Source organism: Penicillium samsonianum (assembly GCF_028829775.1).
Source record: "Penicillium samsonianum strain IBT 33392 chromosome Unknown utg000003l_segment0_segment0, whole genome shotgun sequence".
Classification (NCBI taxonomy): Eukaryota; Fungi; Ascomycota; class Eurotiomycetes; order Eurotiales; family Aspergillaceae; genus Penicillium; species Penicillium samsonianum.
This window is the reverse complement of record NW_026643261.1, coordinates 640,562-667,346: the sequence shown is the minus strand read 5'-3', so window position 1 is coordinate 667,346 and position 26,785 is coordinate 640,562. Positions and strand designations below refer to the sequence as shown.

The following is a 26,785-nucleotide window of genomic DNA, read 5'->3' as shown; positions in this document are numbered from 1 at the left end:
CCTTTTCTCCGGGGGCACTTTCACGGCGCAGGCGCCGTTTACCACGACTTGCATCTCTATTGATTCCACCAGACCAATACGCCAATATTCTGGCGTTTGGGGTCCGTTGGAGCGTGGTCAGACCGTCGGCATGGTCATTTACCCGCGTGTGATTTGAGTCTATTTCAACAAATCATCCATCTGGATCTACGGGCATTTGGTTTTCTGAACTGAAGTAGGGATAATTTGCTGCGCCTGCCCTTCATATAACCGGGCGCAAGGAACACATTTTCATACATGTTACCTGGTGTTTCCGAATTTCTTGCATTTGAACTGTGATTTTCCTTCTGTGTCTCCGATGCAAGCGCTCCACTTGTAGGCATTCTGGATTGGGTATCATTCTCGCAGATGCAGTCATTGTAGTCTTATCAATCTTTCAATTGAAACAATCTCATTTTAATGCTTTGCTAGTAAGCTGTTCATAAGTACATATCAAAAGCCATGTTGAATACAGATCATACATATATACATACCCCTGGGGTTCTTATTCCTGTTGAAACTGGAAAAGAACTCATCTCTCAATCATCACCATCTCAAGCTTCTCCCCAAACCTCATCCGCAATCTCCCTCACCAGACTCAACTTTTTCTTCTGATGCTCAACAAGAAGAGGATACCCACTCTCATGAGTACTGAACCCACACTGAGGACTGATACAAACCCTCTTGAGCGCCTCCTCCCTAGTCTCCCCAGACCCTTCAGCAACAAAATCAGCAGCGGAATAAACACGCTCCTTCATAGCCTCCTTGTCCTCCAAATCACGCAATTTAGTACTAATAACCCCAACCACAACATTCTTGTTCTTCGGCAAGAACCTCAGTGGCTCAAAGCCTCCAGCCCGCTCAGTATCATACTCCAAATAGAAAGTATCAACATCCAAGTCCTCAAACAACTTTTTCGCAATAATATCATACGATCCCTCAGAGAAGTGTCGCCCACCAATAAAATTCCCCCGACAAAGATGAATACCCGTATGCATATCAGCAGGCAGTCCAACAAGTGAATCATTGTACAGCTTAATATAAGCATCCAGCAAATCTTCCACAGACCCCTCATTCTCAGCATCACTCTCCCACCCCTCGCGGAACGCCGTAGAGCAGAAATACGCCATGCCAGGATCATCGAACTGCACGTTCCGCAATCCAGCCACATACAGCGATGCCAGCTCAGCACGATACACCTTCGCGACGTCGGCGAAGTACTCCGCGTCGTTGGAATAGGCATCAGCCGTATATGCGCATCCTTGCTTGTAGCGCATGTGGAACCACGCAGGCGTGATCATCGTCAGCTTGATATTGGGCCATTCGCTCTGCGGCAGCGACGCCTGCACCAGCTGCAGCTCGTGTAGGTTGGACCTGGAGGCTGAGGCGCTGTGGGAGAGCTTGCTGGCTGCGATCACGGAGTCGCCGGGCATTACTTTGTGATCTTTTTCAATCAAGCTTACCACGTCTGGGTGGTAGAGTCTGAACATTGAGGATTCAGCATTTTGGAGTCGGATTGTTCCTGGGGTGTTTTTAGTTTTTGTTTTCTTTGCATCGTTGCTTGTTTGTACATATATATATATATATAGGTAGGTAGGTAAATATAGCTCGGCACTATTACACCACTTACCCTGGAACTCATCCCACATCAATCCCCAGAATCGGGTGCGGTTGTACTCGCCAGAAGTAACGGCCTTGAACCCGAGGTCTTGCTGCATCTTGACGACTTCGCGGACGGCTTCTTGTTCGATGGCCGGTAGTCCGGCGGCTTCTGCGGAAATCCCGGTGTTGGCAATCTTCTCGCGCGCCTCAAGCAGATTGTCTGGACGTAGTAGTGAGCCCAAGTGTTCGGCCCGGAAGGGTGGGGCACTATTAAGCTTGTTTGCCATGATGTTGTATAGTATGTTGGATAAAAAGCTATCCTTTCGATTCCAGGGGAGGTTGGGGAAATTCAAGCTTTCATAAATGGGACATCTCCAAACTCCTTTTTTTTTCCCAGCTCTTCTCCATGTGGGGATTCTTCCCATGCGGGGAAGCTAATGTGGTGCTAATAATGGGGCTCTTTAGGAGACTTGCGGGTGTCTATATTCTCTATTTTCGCTTTAAGGCTCTAAATATAGAGAGACTAGGCTGTCACCTGTCATCTGTCGGCTCGATATGTAGATACTCGATCTTCTCCCTATGATTTTATCCCCCTTGAACATCGACAAGACGACAACCTTAACCTTAATCTCAGCCTCAACAGCAGCCAAAAAAGCCCCACATGAGCTATAAATTTAGCACATGATATCCTTGCAGAACACTATCCATCTAACACTGCCAAATAAGAACTATAAAAAATAACGAAGTGATAAATATTCCATCCAAGTTCTAGATTCGCGCGTAGTGTAGATTGAACACCGACCGTCTATAATCACACGTGATTTCCCAATAGCAAAGTAGCATCATTGTATAGACAGGTAAAAAGCCCCACATCCCATCTCCATAACGAAGGACATGTAAAAGAAAAAAAAAATAGGTAGCTTCTCTTTGATTGAGCGTGTCATCCTTAGTGCAGGGGCCATGCTAATCTTCTCTGTATATTTTCATTTGACCATATGCCCCGAAGGGCGAGAGGATATTCTTAAAGTTCAATATAACCCCTAGTTGGGGGCAGAATTGTACCGCCTACTGGTTTGGACTGGCATGTGGGCGGTCATGTACATACATGACTTTGCCGGGGTCAGCAAGTTGTTTGGGTTGTGTACTGCTGATTGTCTGCTTGTTATGCGGTATCTGGCATGGCAATTGGCAGGTGATCTAGTTCAGACAAAAAAAAGAGTAGGGATGTGATCAGATGAAAAGGGCATAATCTTTTGTTAGCGGGGCATTTGTGTGGGATTACTCATCACGACGCTAGGTCAGATCCACCCGTGGACGGACAAGACCATAAATACAGCGTTATAGATAGGTAGGTAGAAAAAGGCCCGAGGTTGGCCCTCCTTTAGCTCACAGCATAGCTAATAGTCCATACTTTAACATTATCACCTCAAAATCATCCTTTAGGACTTATTTCGGTGCCGAGAACAGGAAATTGTTCTCACAACTTCATGATGTTGGGGCTAGTGATTAGGGACGTGACCACTTGTTTGCTTGTTGTGTTGTCCGGAGGGATGCCTAGCATAGTATTCTTCTAATTCTATGACCATACCAATTCCCCTCCGACCTTCAATCATCCCCTGAGATCGTGAAATTTTTGCACGGCCTAGATGGTGTCTATATGACTCTAAGTGAGCACCGGCTCGTGTAGGATCCTACCTGCGGTGTCTCCCTTGGCCAAGTTTGGGGGCATTGACAACGTTTAAAGGCAGCGAGGAGCACCGTGGAAGGGACTCATCTAGAGTTTCTCTAGAGGAAAGTGACAATGAAGCTGAGCTCCGAAGCGTCCCTGGGAGCGCGTCGAGCGTATCGCGTAATGAGGTTATGTCGACTTAAGGGCGATGCAAGTTGGATCCAGTAGTCTAGCAGCTGATGGCTCCTAAGGGATATCTTCGGTGGAGTTCATTAACGCCGAATCGCACAGACTTCTAGCATCCCTAGAGGATGAGACCTTACGACTTGTATCTTGTGTTATTCGGCATATCTTATACTTTGCACCGCCTCAAGATTCCGCAAATATGCCCGCCGTTGTCGAATTTCGAGATGTAAAAACAAGACTTTCCGCTCGCACTCCTAAGTTGAAGCGAAAAATCATAACTATCGATGATAGAGGCCTATGTTTATGAGAAGAATCCGGAGGCATATTCAACGTTCTAAAAAGCCGCGTGGCTATTTTGGAAGCCAAAAGGCAATTCCAGTGCCTAGAAAATGGCCAGCCGACTATTTCGGACAATAGCTTCGTATAAATGACTTGCGAGGCTCTGGTAGCTAGATTAGCTGATCCATTTAAGGAGCTGCAATCTAACAGGTACTACTCGGCTTTTTAACCATTTTCAAATTCGCCGTCACCGTGAAAGGTATGCTGACAATATAGCATAGAGTACTGATGATAAATGCTACGCAGCATTATATATGCTTCCTTGATTTTGAGATTAATGATGAATATCTCCAGGATTTCGAATCGGATGCGCCTACTTGTTTCCTGGATGTCAACTCAACACCGTGGTTTGACCTTAGCTCTAAAAGTGGCAGAGAGCAGGCGGTCATGAACCTATGCGGTATCATGCGCTGGGCGAGCACGAGGCTAAGGTTGAAACTTATTTTTGCTAGTAAGATATTGGGCATAGGCCTGGTACTCATGTCAGAACACGGGGATAATTCCCTGCAAGTTTAAAGTACCATTGTCTTTTAATTGGTGCTAAGAGCGATCTAATTCGTGGTGTCATAAGGTTGGGATGCAAAAGATGTATGGGTCTGTTTCCATTACAGGTTGGCGGCTAATCAGCAAGTCGGGTGGATATCTAGATTTTCTCTGTCCCGTTAAAGAGTGGTGGCATCGCCATGGATTATAGGTTAGTATGCGTAGTTTGGGTAAGTTCATCGATTCAATGCAGTCTTTTAACAAAATATAACTTGTTTCATTTCCGGGTCGAGCTATCATCTTCGCTGTTTCCGTAGGCGCCCGCTCTGATCTTATAATCTTCACTGCTTGGGCGAGGATACCCCTGCCCTATCTGTAAGTGAAAGCATCTCACGGACCCAGGCTGTATGCCATCAAATGGGAGGTGCCGCGGAAAAGCAGCCAGACAATCACTAGCCGCCCGTATAAAACGCGCCGGTGTGGAAGAGACTGAGCCATAACTAATCAAATAAAGTCCCCCGCTCTTGCGAAACTGTACCGTTGTCGTTGGCTAATTGAGGCCTTCCGTGTTTCAGACGAAGCAAGGGAATGATCGCGGGCGGCTATAGTAGTGATCACTATATAGAATTTAATGGCCTAGGCTAGACCGCGCTACGAATTTAGAATCCTATTGTTTATAACGTCGGTGGCTGAGTTTGAATACGGTTCCGTTCTGTCATACCGACCAATGCCGCTAATTTAGGGCGACTTTATAGCCACAATAGTTGATCAGGAGCTTAGCTGACCAATCGATTTAAGCTTAATACGAAAAAAAACGTAATTTCTATACACCACCGATCGATTGATCGGACTCATCTAGAATTAAGGAATCAAGCGTGCCACCTTGTACAACTCGCTAGGGCATGATTCATTCTTCCAAAGCTTATAAAGTTAGTACTGGATCCCGCCGCTTTGCAATCAGACTTTAAGGTATCCGATGGATGAATATATGATATGTCCTAGGCAATCTGCAACATGAGCAGGATTTACAGTAGTTGAAGCTTTACAGGGCTTGCGTAGAGCCGCCGGTAAATACTAAGGTTATGAAACGTATAAGAGCAATCTCAAGTCTCAAAATGCCTATCTCTCCTTCTAACACTATTCATTTACGAGAAGATACTAGGATAATCTAGCTCAGAACGAGCATTATAACTATTTTATCTCCTCTCTACAACTTACCTAGGGTCGTCTGATTCTCTATACGTCGTACCAAGGAACAATGGTTTCTATAGGAAGCCTAGCAAGGACTCTAAATTGAGATACCAAAAAGGTAGTCCCGACAACAACAAGTGGTCGAATTTAATCATCACTAAATCTAGATCAAACCAAGGACGTCATAGTATCTACGAGAGGTATATTTAAAATTTCTTTACGTCCTAGGATAGATAGTCTTATGAAATGAAAAATAAGTTGAACGCCCTCTGAGCACGATTTTATACGCAAAGCAACATTGAAAATGGCTATACGAAGAATTCTTGTGCTACTTACACTAGGTAAGATAATGACCGAAGAATTTAGTCAGCTCTACGGTCTGATATAGTCAAACTATCTAGCCTCCCCTATTTGGTCTCTGCCACAAAGTGCTGTGATCAAGCTTGCCCAGTGCACTACATGGTGTAATCAAAATTACCCGAACCCTGCAGTCACCTGTGTGCTCCCTGCTTTGCGTGGACAAGGCCCATGTTACGTTTGTGGCCCTTTTAAAACCACTCCGTCGCAGCAATTATGCAACGGCGCTTGCAGAGATACGAAGGCCGACATCAATAACTGCGGGCAGTGCAATAAACATGTAGGTTAATGTTCTATGTGCTTACTAGCTAGACTGGGCTTACTTCATTTTAGTGCACACCACCTATGATATGTCAGAATAGTCAATGCTGTGGCCTAGCAGGTTCCCCATGCACCGCTGATAATTTCCTACAAGTGTGCTGTCCGGGCCCAAGTGGCGGCAATGGGTGCAACTTCCCATCAGGAAGCTCGATTGGTTCCTGCGCGAGTTTTTGATTTGATTTGATTTGATTTGGTTTGACATTCTTATACCTGTTGCAGCTCTTCCTAGCGTCGGATGTGCTATGCAGGTCGGTGTGCCCTATCTAGCACCGGAGAACCTATCCTAACGCCGTTCCCAAAGTAATGACTGGCTAGACCCTCCCTTAGTGCTTTAAAGCGACTAGGTGCCCAATTTAGTTACAAAATGTATGTTATGAATTCGCTGTGACATACTGTATTCAGATGCAGGTAAGGCTGGCTAGCGTCACCTCTCGAAAACCAAAGCTGCCTTGGGCACGCCTGATTTACTTAAGTACGACCAGTCCTTCTCGCCCCTTTGATTTACTTGTTCGGTTTCACCGTTCCCCAACCTCATTCTGACCATTATTACCACCAGAAGCCGACGAGCGAAACGGGTTGATCTTTGCTGCGAGAGGCAATTTGGCCATATCAGCTGACCGTAATGTGTGATGTGATAGACCTCAACAGGACTATTATGGGCCGATGCAGAAGGAATGATGGATTATCCTTTCGATTTTCTGCCATGAAAGAGCCCTCCCCTATTGTGTTGAAGCAACCTTAAAAGGCAGACGACGAACTGAGGGCGATTTTACTGATAAAGATGCACAACGAAGTGTGACTTAGCATTTTGGATTCTTAATAAGTATGTAGAAATTCAGTTAGTAGCATTGTCGTGATAACGATGAATCCTCACTGGCATGAGTAATGTGTTGAATGTCATCACTTCTATAAGACTTTCCAAGCCCTACGTTCAAGTCCATCGGCAACGGGCTACCATTAATAGTGTGAAATGCTTTGATTTACTGTAGTTGTTTGCCCTACCACTTTGTTTCTCTACTGGTTGATTCTACATATACCTCCCTTGGTTCTTCCCTTTGTATATGGCATTCTAGTCGAACAGAAAGATGGAGAGTAGATGTACGACATCTTAGTATGTTATTATCTAGTTATGTAACTACTTCTTTCCTTTGCCTACATGTACATATGTATGAACTTGAGAATACACTACGCCATCTTCTTACTCTTTCAGGCAGTAGCCTGTGGGTATTTGACTCCTTTGAGAGATATAAGTAGCCCAAGAACAAAAGATTAAAATCGTATAAATATTGGAATGTTCTAGACAATTATTCACACATGTCTCTTCTTTTTCTCTATTTAAACAAAATTACCGCATAGTCACAAGCTCCTCGGCGCTAGTAGGGTGGATAGCAACACAGCTATCGAAGTCCTTCTTAGTAGCACCCATCTTGATAGCGACACCGAAGCCCTGCAGCATCTCACCGACACCAAGACCAAGGATGTGCAGACCAACAACCTTCTCCTGGGGACCGGCGCAGATGATCTTCATCTCGGTGGGGTTCTTCGCCTTCTCCTCGGGGGACAAGCCGACATCGTAGAACATGGCAGTAAACTTGGTGTGGTAAACCTTAATCTTGTCGTCGCCATAGCTATGGCGGGCTTCAGGCTCGGTAAGACCGACGCAGCCGACCTCGGGGTGCGAGAAGACGACGGTAGGAATGTTCTCGTAGGAGATCTTGGAGTGCTTCAGCTCGGGGGGCCGAAGAGGCGGCTTCCAAGTTGGCGGCCGGCAGCAATGGCAACTATGAAATTGAGTCAGTATATTTTCTCAGAGGAAAAGTGCAGATAGCGACTTACCAGGGGTCAGTTCAGCTTGGCCGGTCACATCACCGAGAGCGTAGACACCCTCAGCGGAGGTGTTCTGGTACTCGTCAACCACGACGTGGCCGCCAGCATTCAGCTTAACACCAGGAATATCCAAGTCCAGGTCTTCGACCTCGGGGGCACGGCCCACAGCCCAGAGAAGCTCGTTGACCTCGAGCTCAGAGCCATCATGGCCGATGAGCTTGAGCAGGCGATCCTTGCCCTTGCCATCGCGGATGAGTTGCACCTCCTTGAAACCACCGTGGCTGCGGTGAAGCTTGACGCCGGCAGCCTCGTAGCGATCAGTCATAGTCTTCTGGATCATAGGGTCGAACTTGCGCAGGAAGTTCTCGCCGCGGATGAACATGTGGGTCTCAACATCAACAGCGTTCATGACACCAGCAAGCTCAACAGCGATGTAGCCAGCACCGACAACGGCGATCTTCGGGGGGAGTTCTTCCAACTCGAAGAATCCGTCGCTAGTGATACCGTGCTCGGCGCCGGGCACGGAGGGGATGTTGGGTCGGCCACCGGTCGCCAACAGGATGTGGGGTGCGGTGTAGCGGGCAGTGCCGGAGCCGTCGGCCAGCTTGACCTCAATAGTGTGAGGCTCGACGAAGCCAGCACGACCTTGGACGAGGTCAATTCCTTCGCGACCCCAGTTGCGCTCGTAGGCGCCGTTCAACCGCTTGATGACTGCGTCGCGGGTGTTCTTGAAGTGGGTGTAGTTCATAGCAATGTTATCGGGGATGTCGTAGCCATAGCTCTTTCCAATGTGGAGCATCTCGTTGATGGTCGCAAAGTTCCAAGTCATCTTCTTAGGGACACATCTAAATGTTGTCAGACAAAAGTGTCAATCGAGTAGAACAGCATTACACCTTGTACTAACCCCACGTTGACACAGGTACCGCCAGACCGTCCGCTTTCCACGATTAGGGTCTTTTTGCCATACCAACCCGCTGCGCGGCGGGCGCTTCCACTGCCACCACTACCACCGCCGAGGACGATGTAGTCATACTGTTGTGTTTCAACGGGAGCCATATTGGATGATTGTTGGTTCTTAGGGGCGGGGGACGAAGAAAAGTGTCGAGAGATTGTAGAGAGACGAGAGTTGGCAGCAATTGAGTCCGCAGGGGTGAAGCGGGGAGAGTTGATGGTCGCCAGAGTTCGATTGGTCAAAAGACCAGGACGGATTTGTCCGACGGAAGACCAGGTCAGAGATGAAGAGGCTCGAAAGCTAATCCGGGATGATTGGATGGAGCGGGAGAGCATGGAGAGAGGGGAAGAGGGGAAGATGGAGCAATTATATACAGGCTGAGGGGAGAGGGGTCGGAAAAGACACAACCGCTGTGGTGACGATATCGGGGTTCGTTAATGCGCGTTGGTTCTTCCGTCACCACCGCGGGCGATTTCTCAGCAGTGATTACGTGATCCAATCTAGATCCGAAGCCCGAGGTCGATATGAACTTGATACTTTTGGTTTGCTTATTGAATGTGAGATCTACACTTTTTTTTTACACTGTTAAAATATAAGATATTGAATTCGTAGGTCGTATGTATGGGTATAGGAAATTCACGAAAGAGCGACAGGGAGTGACCAGCACTCCAGAATCAAACTCGAGGCAGCACAAAAGGAAATAATATCGATCAGACAACTCATAACTCAAGAGCCAGGGTTGAAGCACTGGAGGAAGTCAAGATTTGATTGAAACCAATAAAGGCCAATGAATGTTGAAAGATGTTTCAGATAGAAAATCTGAAGATGTTGGTTGGAGTATGATAGTAACAGGGAACAGGGTATCAAAATGCGACGAATGTAAAAAAAAGAAGCCACCAGATCCAAGCGTATATTGGCTCTATGTCACGGCATGCAATTGGAGTGACATAGCCAGTCGCTTGGGCGAAGGACCAGGGCGCAGTTGGGGGCGTGGTTGCAAGAAAGATGGTCCAATGGGGGTATCTGAATATTTGCGTGGAGAGAGATCAAGAATGTATCTTCTGATGACTTGCAGATCGTTCAACCCACACAAGGTTCTACCCTGCCGGTCACATTCTGATTGCGACGGAGGGGCAGTCTTCAGTGTTGAAGGTAGTGTGGGGACGACCGTAGGAGATTGACTTGTATGTTGTGTTAAGAGACGAGGAAACGAAGTCAGAGTGTTTCGGAAGGAGGAGAGGCATCCCAGACTCTAGAATCCAGGACCACGGCGGGGGATTCTTTCATCTTCGTCTGGGCGCTGTTGGGGCAGAATACTATCCTGGGCGGATAACTAGTGGGTATAGGCGATAACGGCAAAAGAGATGAGGCAGAAGCAGAGAGGAATGTAGACAGAGCGTTCCATATCGGCGGGTGTTGAGGAGTTGCGTTTCATGGTTTTTAAAGATGTACAATAGCACAGTAATGTGGTGATGTGTCTGGAGATCTGAAAAGGAGGGGGTCCGGGAGTATATGAGAGAGTTTAGGGAGGGGGGCGGTGTGGTTATCTTATCTGCTTAGGTAACCGCGTTGGGGCCTCAACAAAACATCACCTGACTCAACATTGGAAGGCATTTATTTGGGCAGTCAACAAATAGGAAGGAAGTATCCAGGTGCCCACAGTTCACTACATCATATTGACACGCTGGTCAGGCAACCATGAACATTAAAACCCGTGGGCTTTGATTGGCAAGTGAGAACATCTAAGTATTGCACGTGGTACAGTAAGCCTCGGTAGGTCCCGAGGTCCCGATTATAAAGTGGACTGGACATTTCCAAGTCGATGTTTGGGCTTTCCGATCGTTGATGCGATAATGCATCAGATCCCTCTAGGTATAGCCCTAAGGGGTTGCAATATAATGAGCATCATACAGGACAATAGGACAACCGCTCGTCCAGTGTGTCCCCAAACTCTCATACATCCCTTGACAGTACCCATTTGTCAAGGGTCGCGTAATGAGCTCACCAAGGCACCCAGCCGACCTCAACAGCAATGATCTACATTACTGCTTTACCCCTACATATGTATCTATACTTACCTACTCCCACACTTGCCGAAGAGCCCCTGTCCAGCGTAAATCATCACACTCCGAAACGTCCACATTCACGGAGAATGAAGAATGCAAGGAGATACCAAACCACGCCTCCTATCCACCAATGAAAGCAACTATGAGCGGCCTTCATACCTGGCCAGACAAACACAAACAAAATACAAACCAGGAACCCGCCTTGCTGGCCAATGGAGCAAGGCATCTGGCCGCTGATAGTCCTCCTTCGTAGTCCTGATTCATTAGAACAAATCTTGCTCTAGAATAATCCTCCCCTGGGGTATACATGAACCGATCTTCCCAAACACGTTCCCATCACCTCGATATCACGCCAACCGATCTTCCACTGGCTTCATATAATCACCGCCATAATGCGTGTTTCAGCTCTCGCCTTCGCTGCCATTCTGTCCCTGGTCTCGGCCAAAAAGATCAATATGCACTGTAACTTCGCCGAGGACCACACCGGCATGGTTCAGCAGCCCTTCTGCTGCCGTGATCTGGAACCTGCACGGGGAAACTCGAAGGCAAATGAGGCAACGGACTGTATGTATAACAGTCTCGTAATATTTGCTGGGTATTTGTCTAACGCTCTACTTTACAGGTGATCAACTGGATCGGCCTCAGATGTGTGAGGATCAGTCTCGGCCAGCTTGTTGCTATACTATTGTGAGTTTTGTTTCAGTCAATTTGGCTTTCGGATTTTGCTAATCTGATTTCTTCTACTTCTCTCAGGGCCAGAAGAAGATATGTACCAGCCATGTTATTTTCCAGGATGCACAAGATGTTTAGAGTGGAGAAGGGTACGAAGGCACATTTGAATACAATCACGTTATGACTTGGCGGGACGAGAAACTAGCTCAACCTTGCGTTTTGATGTCAATAATTTCAAGTGAATAGACATCGAACATATATCACATTTCGCTTCTGGTGCTTGGATGAATGACGATGTACTGTGACGTGGCAGCAATCTGGTACAATGTTTGTGACTAATATCTAAAAGACTGGACCTAGGAGATAACAGCATAGGTAAACCGGTCAAGGCCGTATAAAATTGCACGAATCAAGCAACACTAGAAGGACCACCAAACTCCATACCCCCGGCGCCGAAGATGCTATACACGGTCAACCTTTGATAAATGCAGCCACATCAATCGGAGGCTACCCCTAGCATCTCCTCGGTGTTCCTGCGAAACAGACGCTCCGCTAGCCCCGGCTTGGTCGCGCATAATTCCAAGCAACATTCAGTGAATGGACTGATATCGACACGGGAGAATCGAGTGTGGGGCCAATCAGTGGCATAGATGACCCGATCAGGTGCAACAGACAAGAACTCGCGTGCCATAGCCAGAAGGTCACGCATCTGGTTGTCTTTGCTGAGGCGATACGGCGCAGACACCTTGACATATGTTCTCCCAGCGCGAAGCAGAGAGATCAAGGACGAGAACCCTTGAAGGTTGTAGGGATTGAAAGCCGGACCATCACGGTCCCACGACGCGAGCTTGGGGCTGCCAAAATGGTCGATGCAGATGCGCACGCCTAGTCGTGGGAGGATCGACTTGACCATCGAGACCATATTGAGGGGAAGATATATCTCGATGATCCAGTTGCGAGGCCGGGCAAGCTCAGCATGCTGGAGTAAGGTCTCTTCCAGCTCGGTCTTATCCATCACTTTCCCTACAGACTGAAGGTTGACTCTCAGTCCACGGACTCCAAGGGTATGCCATTCGTTCAAAGTCTCCGGTTTAACGGTGGCAGGGTCAACCACGACAACCCCTCGGCCGCGCGACGGCCCAAGTCTTTTTAAGGCATCTAATAAACATGAATTGTCTGTGCCATAAACTGACGGTTGCACAAACACGAGGTTCTCAACACCCAGTCCGGACTCAAAGGCAAGAGCTTCGGGTAACGTATGTGCGGTAGGTTTATATACCGCCGTTGGAGAGACAGGAAACCGCTCAGGTTCCACAACATGCATGTGACTATCCCAGGAGTTTGGAGGGAGCCTCTGCTTCAGCGATACACTTGCAGACGAGGCATGTGTTGAACGCCGTTGCTCCAAACAGATAGAAAGGGCATCAAACGATATCGATCGAGGCCCGTGGAGTATATTGGTTTTGGGCTGAGTAGCGGTCAGCATCCCGAATAGATCATAAGGAAGTAGAGACGCCGGCGGGTTTCCAATAGTAAATGGGCAGGCAAAAGTACAGGGAAAAAAAAAGCCAAAATGAAGCAAGCCCTGGGGAGATACTCACAGAAGAGCAGCTCCAATAAGGTGATGTTAACCTAAGACAGGACCTAAGAAGAGCCATGCCAGTTTCACCGCTCAACATCTGTGGATGTTGATCCAAGTGCCTGCAATGCAGGGTTTTTCAATAAAAAGCACCCATCGGCCGTGTCTCAACAGCACAATATGTATGGATTACGATGTGCAGGCTTTGTACGACCCACCCCCTAATACACACATGCCTGTGACAAGGTGCAGAGAAAAATCGAGCTCGGAAGTTGTCCGTCAAGGAGGCCCTTCTAATCCTTAAACCGCAATTTGGGCCTGTTAAATGAGCTGAGTCGTCAAGCGGAGCCAAAAAGTGGATAGCTGCGGCGCGATCCGACATTGAAGAATGGAGTCACTTAAAAGTCATTTGCATTTCGAGAAAGCAATAAAGTGATATGCAGAATGGGTTATACATTGCAGGAAATGGTGCTCAAGTCCCAAGACATGGGAAACCCAAGACAAAACGAACCAAAGGACAAAGCTCGGATGTTGACCGAACCTCTATTTAGCTCGGGATCTCGGCACCCGGTCTTCCTCTCTTGTCCACTCCCTGGAGATCACACTTCATTTACCCCCGGATTTATTGTTATAGCCCCCGCTCGCTTACATTAGGGGCCATGCGATGGATCACGTCACGATGGTCGACCAATCCCTATTGCGCCCTAGTGATTGCTGTCATTGCCTGCGGCGGGATTCCGAAAGGTATGAACTACCCCTGTCCTCCCCACCACTAGACTCGCTTATCGGACAAGGATCTGCGATAATATAGTGATAAACATTTGCTAATTGTGTATTGTCCTCGACAGGTTATGACGAGGGTGGTTATAGCGCCAGCGTCTCCCTCCCCCTCATTCAAGTCCGACTACAACCTTACTAAACACCAGGGGTTCGGCGATACCGAGCTAGCTAATCGAAAAGCGAACATCTCCTCCTTCAACGTGCTAGGTGCAGCACTTGGTGCCCTGATAGTCCTCGATCTCAATGATCGACTCGGGCGCTTGGTGGCGTGGCGCCTAGCATGCATCGTGTGGGCAACCGGGACATTGATCCAAGTTTTCGCATCCGGTATATACGGACTGCTCTTGTTTAGTCGCATATGGGGCGGGTTAGGCGCGGGCGCTCTAACGGTGACTGCGCCAATGTATTTAACCGAAATAGCCCCTGCTAAGACGAGAGGTCTGGTGGTGGGGATATACATGGTATTCTTACTGACCTTTCTGGCCATGGGTAAGTTTTGACCCTCTATACATCGTACATTGTATACATATTCGGCCCCAAATCTGACTCGCTACGCTTTGTTGCAGGGTTCTTTGTCAACTATGGTGCTAGGGTCCACATGGCGACCACGCGAACCCAATACCGCCTAGTTCAGGCTGTGCCTTTAATTCCAGTCGGCATCGCATATGGTCTGTCGTACCTTTGTCCTGAGACTCCTCGGTACCTCGTTTCGAAGCAGCTTCATCGGGAAGGGCTGGAGGCTCTAGCACGGCTACGTGGCAGGGCTATCGATGATCCCGAAATCACAAAGGAGTTCGCGACTATCGATACGCGGGAGCGAGAGCGGGCGACAGATTTAGCATCTGTCTCTCATTGGGCTATCTTCAAAGAGACACAGACAAACCCGAACTACCGACAGCGCTTCTGGCTGCTAATGACTATGCAAACTATTGCCCAGTGGACCGGTGGGAACGGCATCACATACTACGTAACTAGCATATTCCAGGTACGTCAATCCCAACAAGGCAATTATCAGCTATAAGTAACAAAGTACTAACATATGCGAAACAGTACGCCGGCGTAAGCGGCGACGACAATTCCCTCGTCTCTTCCGGCGCTTACGGGATAGTCAAACTAATCTTCACGATGGCCTTCGCATGGGGTCTAATCGACTTCCTTGGTCGGCGCCGCTGCACTCTCGCCGGATTAAGCCTGCAGTTGTGCGCACACATCTACATGGGTATATACATGGGCCTGCGCCCAGGCTCAGCAGACAACAAAGACGCCTCCAATGCAGCCGTCGCCTCGGTTTTCGTATACGCCGTCGGCTGGTCCATCGGCCTCTGCACAGTGCCTTACCTGTACGGCACGGAGATCTTCCCCACGCGCATCCGCAACGTTAGTTACGCAATTAGTATGGCGCTGCACTGGTTCTTCCAGTTTGCTGTTGTGCGAGTTACCCCGAATTTGTTTGTCTCGCTTGATATCTGGGGTGCTTATCTCTTCTGGGCGCTTATTTGCTTTTCTGGACTTATTATCCTTGGTGTTTGGATGCCTGAGACGAAAGGTGTGCCTATTGAGCGGATGGGAGATCTGTTTGATGGGCCGTGGTATCTGCGGTGGCGGGCTAGCCCGAGGGAGTGGGATCTTGCTTCGCCGACTGATATGTCGCAGAAGGTTGCGGCGAAGGACGATCATGTCTTGAAGTCTAGTGATCCGGCCTTCTGATGGTTCTTTTCATTGTTTCACTGGCATCTCATTGATATATGTACATATACTTGTCATTAACTGATACCCCATTTTGCTATTGCTTGGCCCATGTTTGACTTTTATAGCGGTTCGATTTCTGTCCATTTTCGTGATCTCAAGATATCCAGTCTGTTTGGCATATCAACTAGAGCCTTTTCCACCTCACGGTATCTCGCCTCGGGACAACCCGGTTCACTTCCTCCATGAAGAAACAAAACTTGTTTCGGTTTGAGGTTGAGGGATACACAAAGTGTTTGAAAAGTTGTAGGGCTTACAATCAAGGGTGCAGGCCACGGACCGTTACATGCGGTGAAGCTTGCAAGGTTGCCTACATGGGCATACGCCTTAGAATACATGTGGTTATATCATTGGCTGCTGAAGCGATATATCTACTTCAGATTGACCCTGATTCTGGCAGACTGCTATATTGTATATGCATTTGGGAATCATGGAAACAAAACCAAGTCGGTGAGAAGAGGAGGGGAAAAAAAGAACCGCGCTTCAAAACCAGGTCCGAGTAGCACTATACAAGATCATTGAGAAGGTCCACCCCAGCCCTGCTCAAAGACAGGCGTCATGTTCGTCGTAATGGGCTGCGCATACGAGAATGCCTCATATACCTCAGGCGCGATTTCGTAGGATCCGGGGTCATCCATCGTCATGACGGCGTTTGGCATCCCGCCCAGCAAGTGCGTGGGCGGCAGCTGGGGCATTTCACCCGAGTGTGGCATGTTGAAACCTGCTTCTGGGTGCTGGAAGGTATTGTAGGTTCCCATCACGGGGGGGTTTTCAGGGCCGGTGGCTTGGACTTGCGTAGCTATCGATGCTTGTGGCTGGTGGTGATGCTGGCCTGGAGAGACGTGGGGGGATCGGTTGCTGCCTACTGATGGGGACTGGCTGTGCTGATGGTGGCGGGGGTGAGAGTGGTGTTGAGGTGAGGATTGGTGATGTTGGGGGTGTTCCTGTTCAGTCTCAGGCATGGGAGCAGGCATTGGTCCGTGGATGTTGATTTGGAGTCTTTGGAGCTCCAGGGATATGAGACTGAGCGCTGTTGTGATAACGGGGTTGGCGGCTTTGATTCTCTCAAGGGCGAAAATGCAGAACTTGAGTTTGTCTAGTGTTCCCGGTGCGGCGTATTTCAGGGCTTGGATCTCGAGCAGGAAAATCGATGCTGCTGTATAGATGCTGTATGCGAGAGAGAGGACGACGTGGCTGTCGCCGAATGTACGGCGGTATAGATCGAAGAGAGATAGGATTGATGTTGCTGATGCCATACACTGTACAAGATGGTTGGAGTCGTGTGCCTCGGGGCGGGCTCTGAGCAGCTCCCGAGAGCAGAGAATGGGTCGGTGGAGAAGGATGTTGATAGTGTGATATAGACAGCTAGAAAAAGTTGAGTTAGCACTGTGTTCTAGCGTACGCAGGATTGAGCACATACTTCAAAATCACGATATGGCTCGGTGGTGAGTATGGAGGAAGGTCTACCGCCACCAATTTCAAGTAGTCTGGTAGCTCATCCCACCAGTCACTCAAATTCTTGGCCTGCTCCTGAACACAATCAAAGAATTCCGAGTCAGTGCTTCGGCGGATTGGGTCGTATATGTGGATGAGAATCTGGTTCAAGATTTCCGCCAGACCGCACATCTTCATGAAACATGACGTTGAATGCGCCTGCGTCGGCGGGTAGTGAGCACCGTCAGTGAAGCTCACCCCATGAGGTGTCCATATTTCGATCTCAGCGGTGTCATCGAGAATCATGCGCGGCGGACTAACGCGAGAGTGCTGCATCGTCGGCGCCCGGCCGAAGTACAATGAAACCACTTTATCCCAGAAATAACAACTCCAAAATAGACGGTTCCGTATTTCAATATCCTCATCACTCAGATGAGCGGATCCTGAGTATTTCCGGCTGTCGATGGAGATACCCAAGTCGTCTAGCAGCCGGAAGGCCATCCCACTGTATAGCCAAGCTTGCGTCCGATTTCCACGGCCGCATTCCTGGGCACTGAGAAGGAGTAATGTCTGAATGGTAGGAATGCCTGCATAACCAACTTTGAGAGATTCGAACACCCCAGTCAATGCGCGATGGGAGAATTGTGCACCGCCGTCATAGGAGTCCAGCAGCGGCCCAACTTGAGGCTCGGCTTTGCACCAGCGTACCGAGTGAGAAAGAATGGCATTTAATAAGACGTCCGAGTAATAAGCCCCGTTAATTTTCATATCGCCTATTGGGGGAGGTCAGTGTCATATGTCTTCTGAAATGGCAAGGTCGAACAGACGTGTAAATGCAGGACGGTAGACGAAATTCCACAGCGGCTGGATCCAGCACCAATGCGAGTCGAGAAGATACTGGAAAGGCTCCTGCAGGGGTGTATCAGCATACGCATCCTTCAAACAATCCAATCCACCAGGACCCATACCGGCATAGCAGCCATTTGCTCGAATGCCCTCTCCCGCCATGCGCTATTAACAAGCCGCTCTTTGCGACCCTCCAATTCCTGCGCGTAATGTGAAGTCGACGCCGTTTCACTCACCACCCCACTGGGCAGCTGGAACAAACTAGTCGGCCCGTGAAATGAGACGCGACCGTCATTTTCCACATTGAGACCATCAAATGCTCGGGTGAGATCTTCAGCATCGGGATCGATCTTTATCTTCGGTCCGCTCGAGCTGGACTCAGCCGACGACGGCGATCTCGTCTTTCGCACCTCCTCCCCCTCACCGCGCTTCGATAAAGCATCTTCCAACTGCGCAACCCTAGCTTCAAGCTGTTTCGTGTACGATAATGTCGGGGCTCTTCGGGAGAGAAAACAATATCAGCGACTGCGACCGGGGAATAGAATAAAGAGGAGGGGGTCGATTCACAAGCTATACACACACTGCTCGCTGCGCGCAGCGCATCGCGAACACGACGGACTAGCGCCGTTACATTTAACCTGGAGAGCAGTTAGCTTAGAAATCTCGGGCTTCGTCCGAGGGGATCCGCATGCACCTTGCGTTTGCGACAGGCCTCGCATGAGAAGGCGCTCTTCCGGGGGAGACTAGTCTTGGGAGGCTCGGCCATTCCAGATGTCACCTTTTTAAGCTCCCAATTCGTGGAGATATACCCCCCAAAATGTTGGAAAGGAAAGGAAAAAGATAAAAATAGGAGAGAAGATTTTTGGGCCCTACGTGGGGCGCGGGGATCAAGTCGTTAGAAAATGAGATAGTATTGACGTCGAATCAGCTTGAGCTTGCCTTTAAAAGAATGGAGTAGGGCGAAGACGTTCATTGGTGGGAGATTTGGAGATTTGGAGATTCCAAGGTTTGGACCTCAGAGTGATCTTGGCTCCACTACTCCGTAGAGGTTATATAGGTTACATAGGTAGGTTGTAGTTAGAAGTTATACTCTACTTTGTATATATGTTTATAGCCAGTAAAGCCAATTAGATATGCTTCAAATGCTATTTGCATGGTATTCAATTGTATACACGATTCATAGATCCCTTATTTCTTCCCTTTCTTGAAACCCGGGCCCTTGCCCTTACCCTTGCCCTTCTTGGGCTCCTTTGCAGAATCCGCATCACCCTTGCCCTTTTTCCACCCGATATTACCATCGTGTCTCATCTGCGCATCATCGAGACGCTTCTTGTCCTTGTTGCTGAGTTTGACATTGCTCTTCTTGGTATTGGGACCGTTCAACTCGACGGCACCCAGCTTGCGAGAAACCTTCTTGTCCTTCTCGGTCTCGAACCACGTCCGCTTCGGCCGGGACATGATCTCGCTTCCGTGCTTCATGAGGTTCTCACCCTTGGTGAATTGCATCTCGGCTTGAGAGAACTGCTTCTCAGTCTTCTCCTCTTGCAAGACCTCGGCCACCTCGTCAGCCATATCCTCGGCCTTTTGCGCCCAGCTGTCTGCAATGGCTTGCTCGACCACACGACTGACGATCTTGGCACCTTGGGCCTTGCCTGCGCGGACGGCAAGCTTGACTACCTTGCGGTCGGGCTCGGCAGCAATCGTGCACGCACGACCGGAGCGGCCGGCACGGGCTGTACGTCCAACACGATGCAGGTAGATCTCATGGCTCTGGGGAGCCTCGTAGTTAATGACGGTCTCGACACCCTTGATATCCAGACCACGAGACGCAACATCGGTGGCGAGAAGGAAAGCAACCTTGCCATCTCGGAAGTTTTCGACGGATTTGATACGCTGTATGGAAAGTTAGTGTTTGTAGATATAGGACAAGAATTGTTGTAACATACCTGTTCTTGACTCAGACTACCGTGTAGCTCTGCTGCCTTCAAGCCCAATAGGCCGAAAATGATACGAACGCGGTGAGCTTCCTTCTTCTGTCGGAAGAAGATAATAACACGCTTTGAGTAGGCTTCTTTGCACAAGTACAGAAGGTAACCGAGACGCTTGTCCTCCCGTCCGGGGCGGAGACGCACAAACTCTTGAATAAGGGTGGATACAGTGTTCTTCTTGGCGTCAACCATCAAGCGCATTGGGCGGTTCATACCAACACGAATAAGCTTGTCGATTGAGTCTGTCATGGTCGCAGAGAACAGCATAGTCTGGCGAGACTTGGGAATCGTGGTGAGAATCTCGTTCAACTCATCGGCGAAACCGTCCTCAAGCATACGATCGGCCTCATCAAGAACCAGAATCTCCAGGGTATCGACTGTGAAACTGGGCGAGTTGCGCATGTGATCAATGAAACGACCGGGGGTGGCAATGATGACATCGGGGCGCTTCTTGAGCACGTTCTCCTGCTCGCGAAGACTGAAACCACCAACCAATTGACAGAATGTGACGTCTGTGAAGGTGGCCAGTTTGACGGAAACGTTGTAACACTGAACAGCCAACTCACGAGTGGGCATCAGAATCACAACACGACTTGTAGGGACCTTCCGGGGACGGAAGAGGAGACGTTCGAGGATAGGAACAATGAAAGCAGCGGTCTTTCCGGAACCAGTCACGGCACTACCGACGATATCCTTGCCCATCAGAGCAACGGGAATCGCCTTGCGCTGGATAGGAGTCGGGTCTGTGAATCCAACTGCGGCGAGACCTCGAAGGATGGGGCGGGAAAGATTGAATTCTTGGAAAGTCATCTTGGAGATGTTGGCTTTGGTGTCGACCTTTTCTTCGGGGGCAAAGAACGCTTTGCGCTTCTCTGCTTCCTCCTCGTCCACCTCGCTCTCTACATCGGACTCCCGGTCTGAGCCCATATCGTCGGGGTGACCAACGGGTGTGGCGACAGAGTCGTTGTCAGATGCAGCATCGTCATCGGAATCCTCATTCTCGTCCTTATCCTCGTCGTCCTCCTCGTCTTCATCCCCAGAGCCAGGCTCAGGGCCCTCAGCATCACTCTCCTCTTTACCGTCCGCGCCCATGCCGAAGGCGTCGTCAGCCATGAGCTCATCGTCATCGAAGTCAACGGGCATTTCGTCGCCCGATGCAACGTCATCCTCGGATGCGCTGGCGCTCTCTTCCTTCTCAGCAGCCTTCTTTTTCTGCTTCTTAGCAGCAGCCTCCTCCTTCTTGGCCTGCCTCCGCTCAATGATATCGTCAATGTCGACAGCCTTCTTGTCACCAGAGCGCTTCTTCTCATTGTCATCAATACCCCAGCCATCGAAGCCTTCGGTGACACCACGGTTCGCGATACCGCCGACATCGAACTCGAACTCGGGGTTCAAGACGCCGTCATCTTCTGTTGCATCCGCTGCAGCATCATCGTCCTCCTCCTCTTCCGACTCGGGTTCGGGTGCGGGCTCGGCATTCTTCTTGTTCTTCTTGGCGTTTTTCAATTGCTGCTTCTCCTGCTGCTTTTGCTTCTTGTTCTTGGGCTTGACTCCTTCGACCTCGCGCTTGCGCTTTTTGTTGTCTGCTGCCGGCGCATTATCACCCTGCATCTCGTTGTCGTCATCTTCTTCTTCGAAACGGGTTTCGTTTTCGTCGTCGGAGAGCGTGAATACAAAATCATCGTCTTTGGCGGAACTCCGCTTCGCCGATTGAGGAGCCATTTTGGAGGCTGGCGCAAATCCCAGTGTATATTTGGTAGCTGGATATCTTCCACACTCTCTCAAACAGTCTCAATTGAAAATTCAGGACCCCTGAACACTGTGCAAGCAACTCAATCTCGCAGAGAAGAAATGGATCAACATGCAAAAAAAAAGTTACCCGGGCGGTGACAAGAAAATTTCCGATGACATAATCAAACCGCTTCGAGCTCTCGATTGTCACCAACTCTACTCCTGGGCCGCTTCGCTGAATACATACATACCTTACGTTCATTTCCAAAGTTATCATTAGGAAAGAATTAGTATAACCATACATTTTCAATTAACTGCCTACCTAAGTAGGCATACATCCCCTGCTCAATATCCCCCGTATGCCCTTTCAACACATCGACCTTGTTTTTTCTGGTGGACATCCTGGATACAGACGATTTGTCTGTCATATTTGTCTCATTTTGTTTTCAACTTTTTTTTGGCTTTTGCTTTTTCTTCCAGACCGTCGTTCTCTCCCTGTCGCCAGATTTTCCGAAGATGCTCTCTGTCCACAGTTTCCACGTTATTCGTTCGCAGGCTCATCAGAGGTAGTTAAGTATAGCAGAGTGGGTACCACTCTCCTGGGGCTGGGCTTGAGCCTGGGGTCGGCCCTTGGCCCCATCACTCACATATGGGGCCCCAATGGGACGAGCCATGTAACGAAGGTCAAAACTAAGAATATGCGTCAGTAAATGCAATCCAAGCTGAAAGTGAAAAGAAAAGACAAGACCTACCTCTTGCCACTCTTCACTCTCGCATTCTCGAATACGCACTTGTCCTTGAAGCCAAAGTCCCTCTCTAACCACTTCTTGATCCAGGCATTCTCCTGGGCCTCCGCGGACGTTGCAATGGCGCAAACCATTGCTGTGAGGGGGCGGCCATAGCCCACACCATACTGCACTGTACCAGTTTGGTCAAACTCATAATCGTTGCTTTGTCCAGAGGTCACATCAAAACAAGAGAGGACCATGTCGACCAGTGCCCGTCCGATGTGCTGCTTCTTGCTGCCCTCTTGGACGAAGACATGCAGCTCACCGATGTGCTTGTCAGCGCTCTTGCCGGGCCGATGGAATTCCACATAGGCATAGCCAACCACAGGGTCGATCTGGTTGCGACACAAGCGCTCCGGCGGACGTCGGGCAGCGACGACAAAGGGGAAGTGGTTTTCTCGGCAAAATTGAAGAAGCTCCCCAATGTCATTCACCTCTATAGATCGGGTTTCACCGCTCAAGGCTGAGTTTTGTGCATACCAGTTCATAATTTCAAGGATAGAAGAAGCATCACACTGTTCCGCAGGACGCAGATAGATGCCGGGTGGAACAACTTTTGAATCTGGTGGTAATTCTAGCCAAGCACGGTAAGCCGCGGTACGACACAGGTGCTCTTGTTGTTCCTGTTCCTTCTTCCTTCGTCTTTGGTTGATCTTCCCCAGGTTGTATACGTAGCCTTCCGATGTCTCGTGCCAATGCAGGCGTGTAAGCTCGTCTTTCATGTTCCTAGGGGTGGGGGTATGCTTGATGTCAGGCAGAAACATAGAACACTGTCCATCGGGCATCGCGGTTCCGTCAAAGAAGGCAACATGATAGATGTCGACTTGGCGTCCTGCCGGAAGCTGATCCCACCAGCTGCGAAACTGCTTTCTCACACTCGCGTTGGGAAGATCAAACGATGAAATTCTGTATTTAAGTTCGTACCACTGATCATCTCCTTCGCGGATGTCCAAAGTCCAGTCATCAGGAAGAGATCCCTCTGGCTCATAAACAGCGTTGCTGTATTCCGATGTGAACGTGAGGATGCCATTTTGGACGATTGGGAAGATAGGGCGAGACTTTTCGTATGCCTTGGCTTGAATCTTCTGTCGGGCATCCCACTGGGTCCGAAGCTGCACATTGTTGGACCATTTGACCGTCTTTTCGATTTCTTCATATTCATCGTCGGGAATAAAGTCAGGTGGGTTAGCTGTTGCCCATGGCTCGGGTTCCTCGACACCTTCGACAATCCTGGGCTTTGTGAGCAACTCATACACACGGCTGCTCGGATCAACCCCAGGTCCATCCCTCGCTGCGGGAAGCATCTCAGGGCAAGAGTGACTCTCGTTTTCCATGCCGAGCAGAGGCAGCTGCACGGGCATTTTCATTCTCCTCTGTTTGTCAAACTGTTTCGTCAAATCCCAAGTTTGTGTCCAGCTCAGATTCTCTATGCTCTGTAGCAGCTTGTTTCTTTCCATCTCGTCCATGGATTCGAAAGCACGAAGCAAGGCTGAACTAGAGACATTTGGGAGCACCGTCGATTTTGGCTTGTTGAAGGTCTTGGGCGGCTTTGGATAGACAGCATTCCTACCGCGGAATGGCATAGATATTTCGACTTCTTCTGCCATTTTGATGTGACCTAGGTCATGCGGAATTGAATCAGAGTTTCTGGTAGATCTGTGCAAGTCAGCTGGGGTTCCTGAGCGTCACTATCATGATGCTTCTTTGGTCTGTTCTGAGTCATTCCCTCGCTTTTCTTTCCTGGCATGTGACATTGGCAAACGAGGAAGCAGTTGCGAAGCTCTGCGAACCCACTTGGGGCAGGGCTTGCAATTGTGACGGTTCCGCACATGTGTCACTTGGGGGTGGCTTTGTGTTTGTTGCTCAAAGGGTGCGGTGTAAAAATATTGTAACAAGCATACCTGAATGATTGGATGTGTTGCAGTCAGCTTCCTGACGAACGTTCTGTGTCGCGAATACGCGAACTGAGAAAATGAACGAACGAAGTGATGAAAGGTGGGAGAGATAAAGATGGGGGAGGGGGACAAAGAGAAAGAGAAGATGGGAAGGGAAGAGGGGAAGAGGGGAAGATGGAGAGAGAAAAAGAGAGAGAGAGAGAGAGAGAGAGAGAGAGAGAGGATCATAAAGGCTGGGGGACTGGGAAACCTCGAGCGTTTCTCTCGAAGTCGAACTTCAGGTCACCTTCACAACTTCCTGCTATCCGATTGCACACTTGTTCTTCCCTCTCATCCAAAAAATCAGCACAATAAAGCTTCATTCAAATACTGCTTTGAGTTGCGAAACCTGGATACTGGATACTTGAATAGACCTAGGAAGGTCAAGGAGACGTAGTCGATACGCATGATACAAAGTTTCGACGTGACAGCATGACCTCTGATCTTTTGTTTGCGGTACATATGTATACATATCCATGTACAAGAATAGTCGGCCGCTTATACGGCCTCTGTCCTTTACCACGTAAGACTTTAATCTTCTGATCCGTTTGAACCAAGATGGTATTACCGGTGTTATATCTAAGAACCTTCCGATGTGCTTTTTTGGATGTTCTTTTCATGTCTTTTTTGATGACTTCTTAGGTGTATACGAAGGCAGTAAAAATCATTAACCGTGCAGAGGACTTTTCTATGTATAACATTTGATACCTGAAGGTTTGTATTCAGATAAAATGATCCAAAGCCTTGAATTCTGGGATAGCCTTGCTACTAGTCGATGCAGTGGCCTGGACGCCGATACACCTGTTGAAGATCCCAACGACCAAAATATAGGGGGAACCTTGGAAATAAACCAGCATGACATTCAGATAGGCACATTTGAATAGAAAGTCAAGTTGTAGTAATGGGGAGAAATATATATTGGATGGTCCATAGGCATGGTCAAATCCCATCTTGAGCCTGGCAGCATTTTTCCCTTTCCAACTCCCACCAAAAAAACATAAAACAGGATATTTTTGCAACCATGTTGTCGATACTTCGAAAAGCCCGCTTAAAGGATAAAGAAATGCGTATATTGATGCTGTATGCACTCTCTGGCCAGTCGTTCAGACAGACCGAAATGCTAATGATTGCAGGGGTCTTGATAATGCCGGCAAGACGACCATTGTCAAGCGAATTATGAAGGAGGATGTCACGACAGTCAGTCCGACTCTAGGATTCATCATCAAAACGATTGACTTTATGGGGTAATTTCCCATAGATCCTATTGATATCTCGAGCTTTGCTAACTAGGCACAGATACAAACTCAACATATGTGAGCTAACCCGGGTCTCTGTGGGAACCGTACTGACAGCACTAGGGGATGTTGGAGGACAAAAAACACTCCGATCCTACTGGAAAAACTATTTTGAAAAGACGGACACGCTAGTCTGGGTCGTCGATGCTACAGATCGACTGCGGGTTGACGATTGCCGACAGGAGCTCTCGGGTCTGCTCCTTGAAGAGGTACGGATGACGTCCCCACCCGCAATCCGCAAATTTTGAAACCGTCAACTGAACCCATTCCACCAGCGCCTTACTGGAGCTAGTCTACTGGTATTTTTGAATAAGACAGATGTGGAACATTGCATGAGCGAGCAGGAAGTTCGAGAAGTAGGTCTAAGCTCTTCCTTTGGAGTTCGGTGAGGCCGTTTGCCGGACTTGGCTGATGTTTCTGCAGCGTCTTGACTTAGATTCAATCAAAACACACAAGTGGACTATCTTGCCATGCAGTGCAATGACGGGCAAGAATCTGAATGAAGGTCTAGAATGGGTGGTACAAGATGCCAAGGACCGACTGTTCCTTTACTAGTGAACTCGGGGGAAATCAGCCTGTGTCTTCTCTTGATATCCATTGCTTACAAGGTATCTAATATGTTAAGTTACCTTATTAAATTTCAGATTAATCTATTCATATAACCGGTCGGACTCTGTTGTCTCACCCGTTAGATTTAAACTAACGTGCCGTCAGTCATATCCTAAAAATCGTCAATGCGGTACATGTGATGCATTCCCTTCCAAGGTTTATAACACTGCTTACATATTCTAAAGGACCATCTAGTAACCTTGGGAATGTTCGAAGTAGCAAAGGAACCAGCTACTCATATCCGACAGGCTAGAGTCAAAGAACGGAAAGAAAGAGTTAAGAAAAGTAATGTTTCATTTCATCCAACTACTAAGTACTCCGTACAACCTAGCATATGCAAGGCACAAACTGATATATCCAAACGAAAATAGT

General features: G+C 48.7%; 10 protein-coding genes across 10 annotated transcripts; 4 read left to right on the top strand and 6 right to left on the bottom strand.

The window, feature by feature from the left end:
* Positions 1–572: 572 nt before the first annotated feature.
* N7471_003798 (cobalamin-independent methionine synthase II family protein) lies at positions 573–1,907 on the bottom strand (the record flags this gene model as incomplete). Its single annotated transcript, XM_057276518.1, has 2 exons — positions 573–1,540; positions 1,649–1,907. The coding sequence occupies 2 exons, from the start codon at positions 1,905–1,907 to the stop codon at positions 573–575; spliced, it is 1,227 nt and encodes a 408-aa protein (XP_057136128.1).
* Positions 1,908–2,580: 673 nt separating this feature from the next.
* N7471_003797 (uncharacterized protein) lies at positions 2,581–3,194 on the top strand (the record flags this gene model as incomplete). Its single annotated transcript, XM_057276517.1, is given in 3 exon segments — positions 2,581–2,646; positions 2,665–2,812; positions 3,064–3,194. 3 exon segments carry the CDS (start codon positions 2,581–2,583, stop codon positions 3,192–3,194), a joined length of 345 nt encoding a protein of 114 aa, XP_057136127.1.
* A 4,317-nt stretch (positions 3,195–7,511) lies between these two features.
* glr1 (glutathione-disulfide reductase GLR1) lies at positions 7,512–9,280 on the bottom strand (the record flags this gene model as incomplete). The annotated part of the gene is made up of 3 exons (XM_057276516.1): positions 7,512–7,947; positions 7,999–8,838; positions 8,898–9,280. The coding sequence occupies 3 exons, from the start codon at positions 9,278–9,280 to the stop codon at positions 7,512–7,514; spliced, it is 1,659 nt and encodes a 552-aa protein (XP_057136126.1).
* A 2,123-nt stretch (positions 9,281–11,403) lies between these two features.
* On the top strand, positions 11,404–11,821 carry N7471_003795 (uncharacterized protein; the record flags this gene model as incomplete). The annotated part of the gene is made up of 3 exons (XM_057276515.1): positions 11,404–11,575; positions 11,634–11,698; positions 11,765–11,821. The coding sequence occupies 3 exons, from the start codon at positions 11,404–11,406 to the stop codon at positions 11,819–11,821; spliced, it is 294 nt and encodes a 97-aa protein (XP_057136125.1).
* A 358-nt stretch (positions 11,822–12,179) lies between these two features.
* Positions 12,180–13,169, bottom strand: N7471_003794 (putative TIM barrel metal-dependent hydrolase; the record flags this gene model as incomplete). The annotated part of the gene is made up of 1 exon (XM_057276514.1): positions 12,180–13,169. The coding sequence occupies one exon, from the start codon at positions 13,167–13,169 to the stop codon at positions 12,180–12,182; it is 990 nt and encodes a 329-aa protein (XP_057136124.1).
* A 747-nt stretch (positions 13,170–13,916) lies between these two features.
* Positions 13,917–15,749, top strand: N7471_003793 (uncharacterized protein; the record flags this gene model as incomplete). Its single annotated transcript, XM_057276513.1, has 4 exons — positions 13,917–13,969; positions 14,074–14,531; positions 14,609–15,027; positions 15,093–15,749. Coding segments are annotated over 4 exons (1,587 nt in total), but the record flags the coding sequence as incomplete, so codon positions are not given.
* Positions 15,750–16,303: 554 nt separating this feature from the next.
* On the bottom strand, positions 16,304–18,834 carry N7471_003792 (putative C6 transcription factor; the record flags this gene model as incomplete). Its single annotated transcript, XM_057276512.1, has 6 exons — positions 16,304–17,153; positions 17,209–17,995; positions 18,050–18,131; positions 18,191–18,527; positions 18,651–18,706; positions 18,763–18,834. 6 exons carry the CDS (start codon positions 18,832–18,834, stop codon positions 16,304–16,306), a joined length of 2,184 nt encoding a protein of 727 aa, XP_057136122.1.
* Positions 18,835–19,256: 422 nt separating this feature from the next.
* Positions 19,257–21,778, bottom strand: drs1 (putative ATP-dependent RNA helicase DRS1; the record flags this gene model as incomplete). Its single annotated transcript, XM_057276511.1, has 2 exons — positions 19,257–19,961; positions 20,015–21,778. The coding sequence occupies 2 exons, from the start codon at positions 21,776–21,778 to the stop codon at positions 19,257–19,259; spliced, it is 2,469 nt and encodes an 822-aa protein (XP_057136121.1).
* A 569-nt stretch (positions 21,779–22,347) lies between these two features.
* On the bottom strand, positions 22,348–24,182 carry N7471_003790 (GNAT family N-acetyltransferase; the record flags this gene model as incomplete). Its single annotated transcript, XM_057276510.1, has 2 exons — positions 22,348–22,477; positions 22,540–24,182. The coding sequence occupies 2 exons, from the start codon at positions 24,180–24,182 to the stop codon at positions 22,348–22,350; spliced, it is 1,773 nt and encodes a 590-aa protein (XP_057136120.1).
* Positions 24,183–25,530: 1,348 nt separating this feature from the next.
* N7471_003789 (ADP-ribosylation factor-like protein 2) lies at positions 25,531–26,359 on the top strand (the record flags this gene model as incomplete). Its single annotated transcript, XM_057276509.1, has 6 exons — positions 25,531–25,589; positions 25,643–25,753; positions 25,806–25,822; positions 25,868–26,013; positions 26,080–26,160; positions 26,228–26,359. The coding sequence occupies 6 exons, from the start codon at positions 25,531–25,533 to the stop codon at positions 26,357–26,359; spliced, it is 546 nt and encodes a 181-aa protein (XP_057136119.1).
* Between the last annotated feature and the right edge of the window lie 426 nt (positions 26,360–26,785).